The 16,552-nt window shown below is 40.9% G+C and overlaps 1 protein-coding gene across 1 annotated transcript; it reads left to right on the forward strand.

Moving 5' to 3' along the window:
* The first annotated feature begins 6,606 nt into the window (after positions 1-6,606).
* On the forward strand, positions 6,607-15,254 carry zpld1b (zona pellucida-like domain containing 1b). The gene is made up of 11 exons (XM_064303048.1): positions 6,607-7,282; positions 7,800-7,913; positions 8,092-8,312; positions 8,813-8,994; positions 9,727-9,799; positions 10,602-10,699; positions 11,320-11,400; positions 11,800-11,971; positions 12,582-12,687; positions 13,493-13,522; positions 14,249-15,254. Exons 2-11 carry the CDS (start codon positions 7,808-7,810, stop codon positions 14,422-14,424), a joined length of 1,245 nt encoding a protein of 414 aa, XP_064159118.1. The 5' UTR covers positions 6,607-7,282; positions 7,800-7,807; the 3' UTR covers positions 14,425-15,254.
* Positions 15,255-16,552: the final 1,298 nt, after the last annotated feature.

A 16,552-nucleotide genomic window follows, 5' to 3' on the forward strand; every position in this document is an offset into this window, starting at 1 on the left:
TTTCCATGAATCTTGAAGCCTTACTAATTAAAATTGATTAGACTGATTTCTTACATTGCATATATATATATATATATATATATATATATATATATATATACACACACACACACAAATATATATATATATATACTCTTTGCTGTTCAATAAGTATAAAGTATCAAAGTAGATGTAAATGCAATATGACTGAACGATCATATATTTTCAGGCAGCTTCTACATGTATTTATTTTTGGCTGGACCGCAACAGCGGGGCCAGTCCTACAAATGCGAATGTCTATGACTGAGTGATGAAGGTACACCATTGGTCGGCTGAGTTATGAAGTTACACCATTGGTCGGCCGGATGAAGTGTGTTAGGTCCAGCCATATACTAGGTTTCCTGGTCTTGCTTCCTTTAAAATGTTCATTTAAAGTGTTTAGAGGCCATTAGACAAGTACATCGCCCTGGTGACCATTAATGCATCAGACATGGCATTTGGATCTGTTTCTTTTCTTTTTCAACATGCTTTGTTTGTGTGTGTGTGTCTGTGTATGTGTGTGTGTGATGAGGGCTTTACCCTCATGAATCTGGTAGAAAATAACAGTCATGTTTAAGGTATTCCTGAAGACTTACTTGGAAGCTGTGTTTGTGTTTATTAATTAATTACTTAATTAATTAATTCTTTTTCCTCCTTATTTGAAACTATTAAACAGCGTATGTTACTACAGTTACTACAAGCTGAACATAACTTTCCCTTTTTGCCAAGGCCTCATTCATGGAAAAGAGGAAGTTTTGGCCTCCTGGATAGCATGTCCAGCAAAGCACACTCAGTTCCCAGTGCGCTAACACCCTACACGATCTAGAATCAAATCCTGGCCATTCCAGTACTGTCTGTGCCCAGGAGTCCCACGAGGGGTAATGCAATTAGCCACAGGGTCAATGGAGGGAGCGTGTGTGTGTAGCACTTCAGCTATACACATGAGATCATTATATGATGAGCTGTCTGCTGCCCAGCTAGTAGTAGGCAACAACTATGGCCTCCCAACTATGATTATAGCCTTATGGGGGCAGCTGTGAAGGGCTCTTTTAAATCGTTTGGTTTCGTGTGCAGATTCCTCTTAGTTGATTCTGATTCCTGATTCTATATTTGTATTTTTTATGTTCTTCTGAAACAACCTGGTACATTCCCTCGAAGAGTGTCGTAAGTGTTCCAGCCCAGGTTTTCACGTCATTGTTCTAGTTTTCATAAACAGTTTCTATTTAATATTAAGCCATAAAGAAAGCAGTGAGGCTGGGTCTCCAGGAACATTTTGTTCCAGCTTCATTTTATATTGTTGTTAGGTTGCCACCTAGTGAAATGTAGTTGTTATTGCAGTGCTGTGAATGGTATTAGGTATTTGCTCACAATACCATCAATGGATCTTCAGCTATGCTGCGTTGTGAATTCTTCTCAGGCATTGGTAATAATCTAAGGCTAGTATCATTACCTATAAATCCATAACAAATTTAGTAATATACTTAAATAACTAACCAGTTTCTTGCTGGGAAAAACCTATCCAATATTCTGTATTCTCTTCTTGGAGCAAAGTTGTTTACTGACTGAATAATGAGCTTTTAAAAAATGCACAGATTTTTTCATCTCACTGTGATGAAAGTATTTTTTCCAGTGTCACCTATATGCATCTATATAATTATCTCTGTATTATCTGTGTGAATTTAAAGGTAAATTCCACTGGGGGAAAACGTGATATCAAATGCAGAGGATAGGTTATTAAGAATAGTGCCTGTTTCGAAATAGCTTAATACCAGTTACTTTTAAAACCACACTCCTAGAAATCAAGGACAGTCAACATCACTTTTAAAAAGGGAGACTGATGCCAGAGAGGCAACAATCTCAAATGTGCATTGAACATTCTTTATAACCAAAAGCCTCAGCTTTTATAGCAAATAACAAAAAAACTTTTTAAGAGTAACCAAATGAGAAATATTCCCAAGTCAACAACAACAAGAACAATACTACTATTACTACTTCTACTACTACTACTACTACTACTACTACTAATAATAATAATAATAATAATAACATACTAATAATAATAATACAAGGAAAGAGAGCTGCAGAGGTTATTCATGGTATTTGATTTTACCATATTTTATTGGGGCTCTCTTTATGGCAAAAAGGCACAAATAGCACACTTTAAAATACAGAAGACATGTTGAGCTCCACAGCGAGGTTTAAAAGAGTCCTAAATTGCAACAATAAGGTTCACCAAAAATCTGATTAGTTAGTTGCATTAATTTGTGATAAAACAATGACAAGAATGTTTTTACTTGCTTAACTCTAGTTACAGCGACTACCTTGATTAGATAACTTTTAAAAATCTGCACAAAGTTGACCATAAAGCAGCACTTATAAGGTGCCATTTTTAACACACCTCCATGTTTAGTTAAGGACAACACATTTTGTGTTACTTTCAATACAGTCTGTGTTAAAATGTCTCCTTTTGTAACACAAATGTAGTAACACTGGCACACAATTTGGTGAAAGAAACACAATGTAGTACCGCAAAAAGTGTGTTGCATCCTGTAGTTTTATTCCCACCATGCACTGATTTGCGCACCTTTTCTTTCACAAATACCATGACCTTCTGTGTTCACTAGGGGGCAGTCTTGTAGCCACTTTTCAAATGCAAATGTAATAAAATATACAGATAGGAATTTTACATCCAGCAGCAAATTGTGAAATACATGTCTATTTTTATAACTAAATGAGCCTTGTCAGGTTTCAGCTTTCACTCATGACATACATTTTATAAAAGCTGTGTTGAGTGTGAACTTTTAGTGCAGTTAATGTACATTATGCACACTTTATAATGTGTATAATATCACCTAGAGTTTCATTTTCTGGATGCTTTAAATACAGTATGCCAAATGCAGCACTTAGTAGAACTTAATAGACTAAATGCAAAACGTCTGGACACCATGGGCTTTAGAAATCATCTTTTGTTTCACTCAGCAGAATGTATGTCTCTTCACCACAAATGTGAAAATACTGTAACGTGTTAGAGACATGGTGTGTGGTGCTTCTAATAATATTGCAGTTTCTCTCTTCCCCCTTCCCGAAAACACTTGGTGTGCACACCATTTTCCTGATCCATTTAAAAATAGATGTTTGCAAAAAAAAGAGTTGCACTTGTTGTACTTGCAGGTTGTATCAAGCTGATCTGAATGTAGAAAAATCTCCCAGGGATATTTTCCCAACACGCTTTTTACCAGTCAATAGCTACTGTTTTATCTCTGATGCTTTGAGATAGGGGGCTGGCATTCAGCAAGTATTTATGGAAAGCAAGAACAAAACAAACAAACAAAAAAACGAACAAACTGGATTTCCCTTTTGAATGTGTTGTCGATGAGGTGGATTGAGTAAACAGCGTGCTGCTCCGTGCTGAATACTGTACTCTCCGTGCGAGGGGCTCGAGTTTCACACGTGAACAATGAGGCACCCTGTCGACGCCTCCTTTCCCTCGCCTTGGCGGCTTCGCCTCAAAGGCCCCCCTCTCGCATGTCACAGCCAAAGCCTGCGAATCCGCCACCGGCCCGGCGATGTGGGGCCTCCACGCCTCCGCGTTCGCGCGGAGAGGGGTGCGATGCCGTCACGTTAGACTTCCCCTCCTCTGCCCGAGAGGGATGCTGTCAGGAGCCCGACGTGGATGGCAGTGGCATGTTCAAAAGTGTGCAATACTAAGTTAGTTTATTTATTTATTTATTTGTTTTATTTTATTTACAGGGTGAGTTTTTCTAGAGGAAGTTTGACTGTGTGAGGATTGTTTTGAACAATGAGGATCATTACCCACAGAGGTGTGGGTACTCCTCTCAGTTCTCTCAACTGTACGCCAGTATTTTTTGCACACCGCAGGCCGTGAAGTATGAAGCTAGCTGTAATGAAATATATTTGGAGGGGTTTTTTTTTTCTGGTGGTGCACAATTCATTTTCTACTAGAGTATCTGCCATTGCTCACTTGGACATTTAACCTGAAATAAAGGACTATTTTAATAAAGGACAACTTTTTGCAGTTTTATTTGAAGCCATGTATTTATATAAAAACAGAACACACCTGTATTTCACTGAAATTCAGACTCTAATTTTGATTTGTGTAGACAGTGCTATGAAAAAGTATTTAACCCCTTCCTGATATCTTCTATTACTGCATATGTGTCACACTGAATGGTTTTGATATCTTTAGACAAAATGAAATATTAGACAATGGGAACCTGAATAAACACAAAACACATTATTAAAATTATTTATTTTATTTATTTATTGAAATTATTAAAAAAACCCATTCCACCCGTGTGAAAAAAAGAACTGCCCCTTAAACTTAATGATTGGTTGCACCACCTTTAGCAGCGATAACTATAACAATAATTTATCAGATATCAGCCTTTTACCCCGCTGTGGAAGAATTTATCCTGCTCTGCTTTAATGCAGACAAATTGGTACAGTAGGTTTTCGGGCATGAACTACTACTACTGTTCCAGGTCCTGCCCCAGCATCTCTATTGGGTTCAAGTCAGGACTTTGACTAGGCCACTGCTTAACTTTAATTTTGTTTATTATCAGCCATTCAGATGTGTATTTGCTTTTGTATTTTGGATCATTGTCGTGCTGCATAACCCAATTACGCTTCAGCTTCAGTTCACGGACAGATGACCGGTTATTTTCCTTAAGTATTTTTTTGGTACAGAGCATAATTCATGGTTCTTTCAATAATGGCAAGTTGTCCAGGTCACGAGGCATCAAACCATTCCTTCACCATCACACTACCACCACCATGTTTGACAAAATTTCCACTGTTGACTCGTCTGTCCATAGAACATTATCTCAAAAGGCTTGGGAATCGTCCAGGTACTTTTTTGCAAATGTGAGAGGAGCACTGGTGTTTCTCTTGATTTGCATTGTTTTTCGCCTGGCTACTCTCCCATTTTTCTGTCTTTCTTATTGTGGAGCCATGAACACTGAGGCTAGAGAGACTGAGGCTGGAGAGGCCTGCAGTTCATTGGTTGTTCTTCTGGAATCTTTTGTGATTTTCAGGATAAGAAGTCAATGAGATGTTGGAGAAATGTTGACAGGCCTCTCCTGGGAAGATTCACCACTGTTCCCAATGTTCTCCATTTGGAGATAATGGCTCTCACTGTGGTTCGTGGAGTCCCAGATCCTTAAAAATGGCTTTGTAACCCTTTCCAAACTGATATATTTCAACATTTTTTTTCTCATCTTTCCTGGAATTTTCTTTGATTGTGGCGTAGTGGGCTTGTAGAATCTTTGTGGTGACTACTTTACTCTGAAGGTAGGGTTCAATATAAGTGAGGTTTACATTCAACGGGGCTGGATAAAATCAAGCCTGGCTGTCAACTAAATCTAATTATCAACTCAATTTGGTTAATTGGTTGATTGAGTAACTAAGGGGGCAAATACTCTTTTACATGGGTGATATGGGTGTTTTATAGCTTTTTTTCATTGAATAAATGAAATAATTTAAAAAATATGTCCAGGGGGTATTCCTGCCTCTCGTCCAATGCATGATGGGATAGGCTCCAGCACACAACCACCCCCTATCTCATCTTCTTTTATCATATTTACACCAACCAGACACAGATGGCCATCTAATGCTGATGTTGAATGCACTGGATTAAAGTTCCAGTACTTAAACAGAAAAACAAATGTTGAGTGTTTGTCCGGTGTGTTTAAATGAACCCGAATGCCTTTGCATTAAGAGAGCAAACTTCATGGACAGTTGGTGCAAGCAGATTTCAGATCTTCCTAAACAGAACATTTTTGTGAGAAGATTATCACTGAAAGAGAGTTTGATGTTAACACCTTGGTCAGCAGTAGCAGACTGCGCAAGAAAGGAATCAACCCACATTGTCTGACTGCGCTAATAACCTGTTGACTAGCCTGACACATGGGAGGAGACATGAATAAACAAATAAAACTTCTAGCATACAAAGGGCATATTATATATGAGAAAATACAATGCAGCCACTGTGAACTGGCACAGATATTTCATGGCATCCCATTACACGCGGACTGTATATTTTCATTATGTATGTTGCGTATTGTTCATTCCACCAAAAGAAGAAAAAAAATCATGTTCATTTGTTGGTTGTCATGGAGCGTAGGACAAAGTCTATCTGCGGGGAAGTCGATGACCTCTTGATCGGACTGTGAATAGGTACTATACTCATAACAAGATCACGTACTGTAGCACAAAAGAAGACCTTGTGCTAAAATGAGGCAGCAAGATTAAAATGTTATATCTCAAAAATTATTCATGCTGATAAACACCTGGCGGAGGTACATAAAACCATGCACAGCATTCCACAATGAAATATAATTCATTAATTATATGATATATTAGAGATGATGTGATCATTAAAACACTTGATGTGTAATATTTAACCTGCTTGTGTGGGCAGTGTCACTTTAATGAAGTCAAAGCCACTGAAGCATTAAACCAAGGTACTCATTTTTAATTTTCAAACACAGTTAAATATTACTATCTAAAGAAACGGTCCTGTGGTGCTTTTTTCCCCTCTTGGGAAGTAGTGCTGATCAGAATTTGTAGCTCAAAGCACATTATCCACATTAACTTGCAACTTCCGCTGGTTGCTGGAAAGTGTGCCCGATCTTTCCTTTGTAACGAGTCAATCGGCCTTTTTGTTGGGGCTATTTTTTCCCCTTTTAATGAGGCCTGAGTCAGAAAGTCAAGCGATCAGTGGGTCAGTGTGTGTGTTCCGCTCGGCTCTGTTTCGCGGGAGAAGGGCCGGGAGATTCGCTGATGGAGGCGTTTGACAGCGATTGTGGAACGCGTCCGGGCGGCCTCGTCCGCAGCTCCGGCGCGGCGGCGGGGAGAATGGCCCGCTGTGAGGGGTGCCTCATTCCGCCCCTGTGTGCGCTGAAAAGATAATTCCCCAAATTGATCTCCCGCAGAGTGGAAACATTTAACAGTGGAAGGTGGAGGAGCGGGGATATGAGTGGGAACCTTCAAAAACACTGCTCATGTTTCTATGCCAGTGAAAAGGGTTCCAACAATGCACTCAGAACTGCTGGATTTTTCCCATGTTCTCCCGAACAGCCCTTTTTTTGTTGAAGTGTTCAAATAATGAATCCCAATTTTTTTTCTCTTCCTCTCTTTTTCTGGGAGACCCATGTTGTGTGTGTTCAGTGGAGATGGAGCTCACTCGATCGCATGCAGAGGCCAGAAACACATGGAGCTGAGTAACTGCCTTAAAGGGACCAAGGTAAGCGCCTTGTCCGTACGGACTTCCATTTCAGAATTCAAATGCCAAACCCCAGCTGATAATAACCATTCCCATCGCTGGGTTGTGTCTCAGTGAATTAATCCCAGTTCTGAGCAGGTATATCTTTTTATTATTGTGTTCTACATGCTGCGGATCAAAAACAGGCATTTATTTCGAGGAAAAACATTATCGATGATGTGATTGGCATTACTATTCTTTGTGTAGTCACTGTGTTTCTGTTATGGGACATAGAGTTGGACAGGGATTTGTGCATTATTCATTGACTTTTCTTGATAAATATTTTGTAACTCAGTGGTGTGGCCAATACGATACAGTTTGTTGAACAAAATGTTTGGCAAAGATATGGGCAATTAATGTTTCAGATTGAAATTTTCTGAAGTTGTCTCGGTGATTAAATGATTTTTAATGTTGTCATTCATGCATCACTTTGGGAATGAAAAATGTTAATTTGGTGTTTTGGCGGGGTTGCTTTTTAGGTGTTGTATTTCTTTTATAGGTGCTGAAATGGAACTAAAATGTTTGATAACTCTGCTTGTATGTAAGACCCTTTTCGTTAAAGCCCAGTTCAATGGCTACAACTGCGATGCTAACCTACACAGCAGATTCCCCGGTGAGGAAAAATAAAATTGATTGTTTTTCTCAGCTTATTCACACGTATAATTGTTTTCCCTCTCAATAATGAACCGCTCCACTCTTAGAAACTAAACCAAGTGTGGAAAGTTTACCATAAAACACAAAGATTCCGTGCCAAGTAATAAAACGCGGTGTCGTTTCCCCTTTTGCTGCAGCGGAGCGCGATATCACCGTGAGCTGCGGTGTGCAGTCCATCACGCTCAAGGTGAACTTCTGCCCCGTACTCTTTTCCGGGTACGTAGACACCGACCTGGCGCTCAACGGCCGGCACGGGGACTCGCAGTGCCGCGGTGTCCTGAACAACAACTCCTTCCCCACCGCGATCCTCTTCAGCATTAGCCTCAGCACGATGGAGACGTGCGGTACCTCCCTGTCGGTGAGAGACGCGCGCGCCTGACAGCCAGCTCTTCACGGTTAATGCTTCCGTGTATGTCTGCCCCGGGGTGTTTTTCTTTGCTCTTTTTAATCTTGGCTGGTTCGGTATTTAAGGATGAACTGATGCGCTCTACAGGGACCTTCTCCCTTCCTAACTGGTAAATCTCAGATGAGAACAACATTTATATGGGGTGTGAATCTAATTAACATGACAATAAGAACACAAGGTAATGTATGTGCATGTATTAACAACACCAACAATTAGGTTGCGTTCTACTAGCCACAGCGTCTGTTTAGAAATGGATGGTGGCATAACAGATTATGTGATGTTAATTGTCATGAGGCCCACATGTTTAAGAATGTTTATGTAGTGTTCATAAATATATTATATAGAGTTACTAGGCAGATAGATAGATAGATAGATAGATAGATATTTTATTGACTTCTGACAAATGCACGGTTAAAACTGATTTGTATTCAAACGTAACACCTTGATCGCAGGTGTCCACATCTCAGGGGGCCAACGCCTATGGGAACCTGTCGCTGGTGCAGATTGGAAACGTATCCGGTTACATCGATACCCCGGACCCTCCCACCATCATAAGCTACCTCCCCGGCCTGCTGTACAAATTCAGCTGCAGCTACCCCCTGGAGTACCTGGTGAACAATACCCAGCTTGCCTCGTGAGTTTGGTGCCCAGGGCTCCACTCCTAAATCACAGCATCTCCGTAGAGCTTTCTGCTGCCTCAGGGGGTACATTAACTCCAACTTGGTCGCTGCAACAGAGGTGATTCATAAAAGCTTCATGTATCGAGCCAAATGCTTTTTGAAAATGTGTATCCATCCTCTGTTGTTCAGTAGGTGCTGCTGGCTCTCTGTTTGAATTAACAGTGTTCCAGGGGAAAAGAGCATATGTCCTTCATTGGTTTAAATAGCAAAAGGGCCTTTCAGAATGCATAAGCACAGTCAGTGCTTAATGCTTGTGATACTAACAACCAGACCTCACTGAGGAAATGGGTAAGTGAAAGGGAAGTGCACAAAGGATACTGTTTTTTTACATTTTAAACACAGAGATTGGACTGGCAAAACAACATCAACTGACAAAGCAGCTTTTTTTCCCTCTGAATGACCTGATGTTAAACATCACATTTTAAAAGAGGTTCAACTGGGTCTGAAAATACAAGAGGGAGTCATCATACAGATGTCAGTATAAATATGAATATCGTTATGCTATTATATCATAATGCATGCTGAATTGTGTATATTCCAAATGTAGCTAGCTTGCACACATTACAAAGGCCCTGTATAATTAATTATTGGATTTTATTTCCTTCTGATCACCTAAACCTGAACTGTGATTCATAAATCAGATCGATGAAACGCATCAACTGTAATTGTATTGGCTTCTCCTTCAGCTCAGCGGCAGCGATATCAGTGAAGGACAGCAACGGCACCTTTATAAGCACGCTGAATTTGCTTCTTTATGGCGTAAGTAACCAACTCAGCGTAGCTCTATTATACTGCTGCAATGTATCTCACGTTGTAAATGACAAAAGTTTACTTATGAACACCTGCTGGTTTTACAGTGTGTGTTTCTGTTGTTTGAGGATCGGGAAGATCTTAGAATAGAAATGCGACACAAATACGGCAATGTTGAATAGAATAAAAATGTTTCTGAAAACTTCTTTGTTAACGTTTTCCATGGCAAGAAATAATGTGATAAGAGATGATATGCATCAAACATTTATACATATAATCAGATAGTTGTGATTTGACATGAGATTAGAAGAATTTATTTCATGTAAATAGTATGTGGATGAGAACTGCTACTCAGAGGTAATTTAGTATGGATATTGTATGTAAGCTTCCTGCTTCTGTTCCTCTATTCTAGAAATATAGTAGGAGACACTGTACATTTAAATATGTCCTACTGCTATCCAGCAGTATACAGCAAAAATAACTATCCTAAGAGAAAAAAATAACCTCTTAGAAAGCACTCATCTCCTAGAAGGCAGAAACTTGTATCGATCAGTTGTAAACATAGCTCGTAGGTAGATATGCAGTATTCAGGTCAGTGCACCACTGTGTATTTTTGGAGGGCAAATATCACTGCAGCTATGACCTAATATATCTCCACATAACAATATCACATCAGTCATGCCATGATTGTAACCAGAATTCCTCTCACAAGTTTTTCCCTTCTGCCAAATGAATTCCAATGATGAGGGAAAGTAGATACCGAGGGACATTTACAAGCTAATTTCAAGTCTCAAAATGGCTGTTCTCCTAGGACTCCACCTACGCCTCTCAGCTGTCTGTTCCTGTGACAGGTCTCCCTTTAAAGACCCGGGTTTTCGCGGCAGTGAAAGCCAGCAACCTGGACAAGAGGTAACAGATTAGCGTTTCAATTAACTCCACAATCCGTGCCCTGCCAGACAGCTCAACCTTTCAGACAATGAGAGTTGAAGAAAAACTGCAACAAATCCTGCTGTGCAGCAGTATTCACAGTAAAGAAAATACCCTGCCCTACAAACTGGATCACAAGTGCTATCTTCTGACTGTTACACACACAACCCCATTGGTTCTCATGTCATTAAATAAAAATGAAAAAAATGCAGTTTACTGTAAGTATTGAGAAAATAGTGACTTTTTTCTCTTAAATGTATTATTTAGTGTTAATTGCAAAATGCACTCAGGTCTGATGTTATAGAGATGTAATTACTATTCAGTGTTACATTGTTAATGGGTTTAATTTTTCAATGCAGATTACTTAATTAATAAGTAAGTTTAAGCACCAATGGAATACACTCAGCTCCACATAGGGTCTCTTCCCATGTTTCCAGAGAACAGCCCTAAATGCACTTGCTCAAAAGAATGAAATCGCCTACGCAGGATGACCGAGGATCTCTGACGTGACTCCACGTCAGATCCAGGCCCTCATTCTGAACGAGAGACAGTCTGATCTCTGGCACTTTAATAGCCATAACAGCTGCTCTGTCCCCCAATAGATGGAACGTGCTTATGGATTACTGTTACACCACCCCTTCTGGGAACCCCAGCGATGAACTGCGCTATGACCTTTTCTTCAGGTAAGTCGCTTTTCAAATCATGTCCAAGAGGAGTGGTAGATGCACTGATACTGATACTGTTAGTAATCTTGTGGGAAATGACATTAAACTGTAAAAAGTTCCTATTAGCAAGCCCACGTGTAATGAACACTGAATATATGTGATGATAATGAACCAGAGCTGAATGACTAAACAGCGAAGTAACAACACATAAGTATATGTCAGGCACATGCAAGGAATGTGTGGATTAAAGTGTTATGCAGTTGAATTCATAATTGGCTAGGGAACGTGGTGAAACCTTTCTCAAGGAAGTGCTGATGCCTTGGGATATGTGACATGGAGGTGTCAGAATTAACATCGAAAGTAAAAGAGTGGAGTTTTGTTGTCTTCGTTGTGTGTTTGCGCGTCGGCTTTAAACAGCTGCTACAAAGACCCGCAGACGACGGTCGTCGAAAACGCCAAGAGCCAGATGGGCCGCTTCTCCTTCGAGGTGTTCCGCTTCGTCAAGCACAAGAACCAGAAGATGTCCGCCGTCTTCCTGCACTGCGTCACCAAGCTGTGCCGCGCCGACGACTGCCCCCTGCTGATGCCCGTAAAGCTCTCCGCGTGCCGCGCCCTCGGCTCTCCCCTTACACAGATCGGAGAGGGAGAACTGAGAGAGAGCTAAACAATGCATGATTGGCCACGGCAGAACATTTCTCGCTTGGATATATCCAACTCCTTCCACTTAGATTCTGGTTTCTAGAATCCCTGAACATATTATTGTGAATTCTCTTCTCAATAACAAGTAGCAACTGTAAAATTAACTAGTGTAATATTTTAGAGAACAGCGCTGTCTTTCTTATTCTTCTGTATTACCTCATATTGTACGTTATTATACCTCTGAAACTTGGTGTTGACAATTTGTCACCAGCTGTAGACAAATTTGGGAAAAGGGATGATTTACGAAAGGTACACATTCTAGCCAAGTTATCAGAGCAAACTAGATACATGTCATTTCTGTGTGCCATTAATGACAGCAAGTTTGCTTTGGCCTCTGGGTAAACCTCAGCACTTGCTTCTACACATTTCCTTCCAAAAAAAGCGACCTTTAGAGAACAATCTGTTGGCTTCATAATATGTAGAATTTCCAACACTGCTAATGTAAACAGTTTACGTAAAATTATGTAAATGTGGTTTAAATGTTTTTATATGCCTTACAGATCTGTGGCAGTCGGAAGAAACGCGAGGCGTCGGACTCCAAAAGCCAATCCAGTGCCAGCTCTGGAAACGCAGTGGTCACGGCTGGGCCCATCATCACCAGGAGTGGTAGGTACAGCAACCCCCTCATGGGCCTAAACTCCTGCCCAAACCACAGGCCGGAACACTGAGAGATTACAGATTTACCCCGTTCCCCACCCCCACAGCTCATTCCTGCTTTCCTGGCACGCTACCTACCCCGTCATATTAACGCCACACTCCAATTTCAAAAAAAGAGAAGAAGCTAAGTCATCGTTTTCCATTTGTATGGAAATTGTTCTTGCGTGACCTCTGCCACCACTGCAGATAAAAAAAACTATTGAATAGCACAACGAGGGTTAGTATCATAGATTTATCTGCATAGTGTACATGCAGTGCCGTCAGCTTCTGGCCTTAGTATGCGTATGCTTCAGAAGCGCACACGCATTAGCATGCACACTCACAGTTAAAAAAATATTTACATTGATTTCTGTAAGCCCCAGTAAAGTAATACTTAAGCTTTGCTTAACCACACATCTAGCTTCCCTCTAAATATTTGCAACATAATAATACCCTCTGGAGCATCCAGGGATGTTGCTCCTGAGAAAAAAGGTTTATACCTTTGTTATTCAGAGGACAAAAGATGTAAGAGCGTGCTAAGAGTGTGCTTCAGTACACACTGCATTAATAGAAGCACTGCAAACCCCAGGGTATTCTGCAATTACTCATTGAAAATTTTAAGTGAACTGCGGTCCAATTAAATTGTGAGTTAATCATGCATCGATACCATTTGCATTTCACGTTCACACTGTGAGTTTCAACAATGCTATTTAAATTCAATTTTACTGCTTTGTTTGTGCAATCGGCAAAGACTCCCTTGATTTGTACTTTACAGAAGAAACCTCGAGCAACAATTCACAGCTAGGTAAGGCTATTCACTGTGTCCTCCACAACTGAATTTGCCATTGACAGCCAAGTAACTATTGGGCAGTGACCAGATTCTTCAAATGTGATTGATAGAAGGGGGGGGGAGTTAATCAATGAGCATATCCATACCTTCATCTCAATAAGGAGAAGGAATCCAAAGTTAACACTAAAATCATTCTGAGGTAGAATAGAGTGAGTGTGATGTGTTTGTGGAGTGGCAGTGTGTGTTGTGTGCAAACGTGTGAGGTTGTGTGTGGGTGTGTGTGCGTGTGTGTGGTGAGTGTGTGTCGTGTAGTGTGTAGTGTGTGTGCAGTGTGTGTGATGTGTGGTGCAGTGTGTGTGTGTGCGGTGAGTGGTTGTGGTGATTGGTCGTTGTGTGGTGTGTGATGTGTGTGTGTGTGGTGCTTCTGTTGTGTAGTGTGGTGTCGTGTGGTGGTTGTGGAGTGTGTGTGATGAGTGTGTGAGTGTGTTGTGTGGTGGTGTGTGTGTGTGTGTGTGTTTGTGTGTTGTGGTGTGTGTGTGGTGGTGTGTGGTGTGTGTGTGTGTGTGTGTTGTGGTGTGGTTGTGGGTGTGCGTTAGTGTGTGTGGTGTGTGCGTGGGAGTGCTAGTGATGCGTTGTGCGTGTGTGTGTGTGTGTGTGTGTGTGTGTGTGTGTGTGTGAGTGTGTGTGTGCGTGTGTGTGCGAGCAGTGCTAATGACTTCCTTATTTGTGTGCGCGCCGCAGTGTCGTTAGACAGCCAGGCCTACGCCCTGGACGCGGTGAGCAGCGCGCTGGTCTGTGGGGTGCTCACGCTGGGAGCCCTGGCGCTCTGCCTCTTCGTCTTCTCCGTCGCTCTGCTCAAGCTGAGGACGCCCAGCCTCGCCGCCCTCGCGGACGTCACCGGCCCGGGCTTCAAATGACCCGTCGTTTCCCAGCGGCCTGGCGCGCGCGTCCGCATTCTTCTGTTTCGTGAAGCCTTGTGACAGAATGAAGTTAGAGGGCATGTCATGTGGTTCAGAACCACGCTGTCATTACATCCCAGAAGAACCGGTGCAGCCAAGGTTTCCCACAAAACAATGCAGACGTAAAATGGATTCTGCGGGTAGATGCAATTTCGAGTCTTGTCGTAATAAGGATCATATCATACTATATGGATAGTCTCTGTGTTGTAATTTTTATGTTGTGAGCCTATTATTGCTGAGGGTCTAACCCAAGGACGGAACAGAATTCTTCACTGCATTTTATGCTGCTGTTTTCACCGCTAGTATCAATATTTTACATTTTGCGACCCAGGCGAGCAGGTAAGATGCAGCATAAAAGTAATACCCCAGATATACCCCAGGTCTGTCTTTTGCAGGGTATACAGAGAGAAAACAAAATTAGACCTCAGCTGAATTGATGTAATATTCAATTTTGTATATCTTTCACTGCTGTACGTCCATTGGAGTACACTACTATGTATGCATATCTGGACCTACTGTAGCATTTACTGTATCACCTATGTATATATTTATCATTATTTTTTTTAGCATGCATATCTTTATTTTCAGTGGCTATTTTTCATTGTGGGAGATGTTGTTTATGCTATGCAATCACCATTTTAGTGATTACAATGTGTATTATACTTACAATGTTTATTTTGGTTATTGCTGTTTGCAATGTGTTAACTGTAGTGTTTAATTTGGTCATAAGTGTGCATTTATTATGTCAGAAGGCTGAGTGATTAAATTGTTTGTATTGTTTTGATAGACATCACAAGACTACAGCTATCAATCTATAAGAAGCAAAGTCTGATTGTCAAAAGACGCATGCAAATTCAGGAACTGGTGCTACAATCTCAGATCAAGGCTACTTTGGAATTCGGAGAACTGTCACATATCATGCTTCAGATCCAAGGGCCGTATTTTTGGGAATATACTGAAATCCTTTATTTCATGGGCAATGACATTAAAACTAAAAAACGGAATGGACCCACGTGTGGAGTCTCTTTCAGTCGCTCTTAGGCTAAGCATTCCACAGAAGACTATGGGTTTGGGTGGCTTTAATGTGGCCTTGCCTGTGAAATAAAGTCTTTTAGCTTATCACTAACATTGAATGCTTTAGCTATTAATAATTTGGCTTATTTTTTTTTAACTTACTGTACACCAGTTTCACACATGTTGCATACACGTGGATATGTGATTTGGAAGACTTGCTTTATTTGTATACTGTTTCAGTTACCACATTTGTTTTTAAAGAGCATAATTTCTTAACGCTACACACCACAAACAGGCTTCCAGGATATCATCTTCATCACCTCCATCTGTTGCTCTCTGCTTTTGCAACATGTTCGTGTTTACCAGCCATTTTGATCCAAGTCAAAGGTTGGTTTGTGAGCGGCTGGTTTGTGAGCAGTTTTCATGCTTAATAGTTTTCAATCTGATCTCAAGATGTACACAAACCTCACCCTGCAAACAGTATTTTTGCCAAGGGTGTGGCCTCTCTCATGTACTTTTAATAGATTATTTTATGCTATTATAAAACATATAGCAGGAGCACTGATGTTTTAACTGAGACTGCAAAATAGGGTTATACAATTAATGAAGGCAGTGTAGATATTTCTACAGCATTAACCCAGCTTCTGTTATACAGTGTTCTTTGCTTTTTGCGTTGGAATTGAGATTTTGCAGGTCACCTTTGTCGGGCAGATAAATAGCCGTGATCTATAAACAGGATAAGGCGGGGCGCAATGATACGCCCCACGAAACTGCATTAGAAGCCCTCATCTCAGATTTGAATTCTGGCACCAGACCGTTCACCGTTAACTGAAACCTTAGAGAACCCGTACGCCGCTTTGGCTTTTCAGCGCATGCATTCGAGGATAGCGCAGATGGCTGAGCGTGAATGTGTGAAAGTAGCACTCAGGTAATTTTACCTGGGTCGGCATCTTTGTTTTTTTCTTTCCAGTCGAGGAAAGATCAAAACTCCATGCAGTTTCATCTCCAGCCTTTTGTTCAGCAAATCAAGGCAACAGGATGGGATTTCGGGTTTTCTGTTGAAAGATCGTAA

This window comes from Anguilla rostrata, chromosome 12, assembly GCF_018555375.3.
Source record: "Anguilla rostrata isolate EN2019 chromosome 12, ASM1855537v3, whole genome shotgun sequence".
NCBI classification, from domain to species: Eukaryota; Metazoa; Chordata; class Actinopteri; order Anguilliformes; family Anguillidae; genus Anguilla; species Anguilla rostrata.

Bases quoted from the DNA above. Each gene is read 5' to 3' on its own strand.
- zpld1b (XM_064303048.1), top strand. From the start codon at position 7,808: ATGGAACTAAAATGTTTGATAACTCTGCTTGTATGTAAGACCCTTTTC. The intron at 8,995-9,726 runs GTGAGTTTGGTG...CTTCTCCTTCAG, and splicing joins AACAATACCCAGCTTGCCTC to CTCAGCGGCAGCGATATCAG. The intron at 12,688-13,492 runs GTAGGTACAGCA...TGTACTTTACAG, and splicing joins GCCCATCATCACCAGGAGTG to AAGAAACCTCGAGCAACAAT.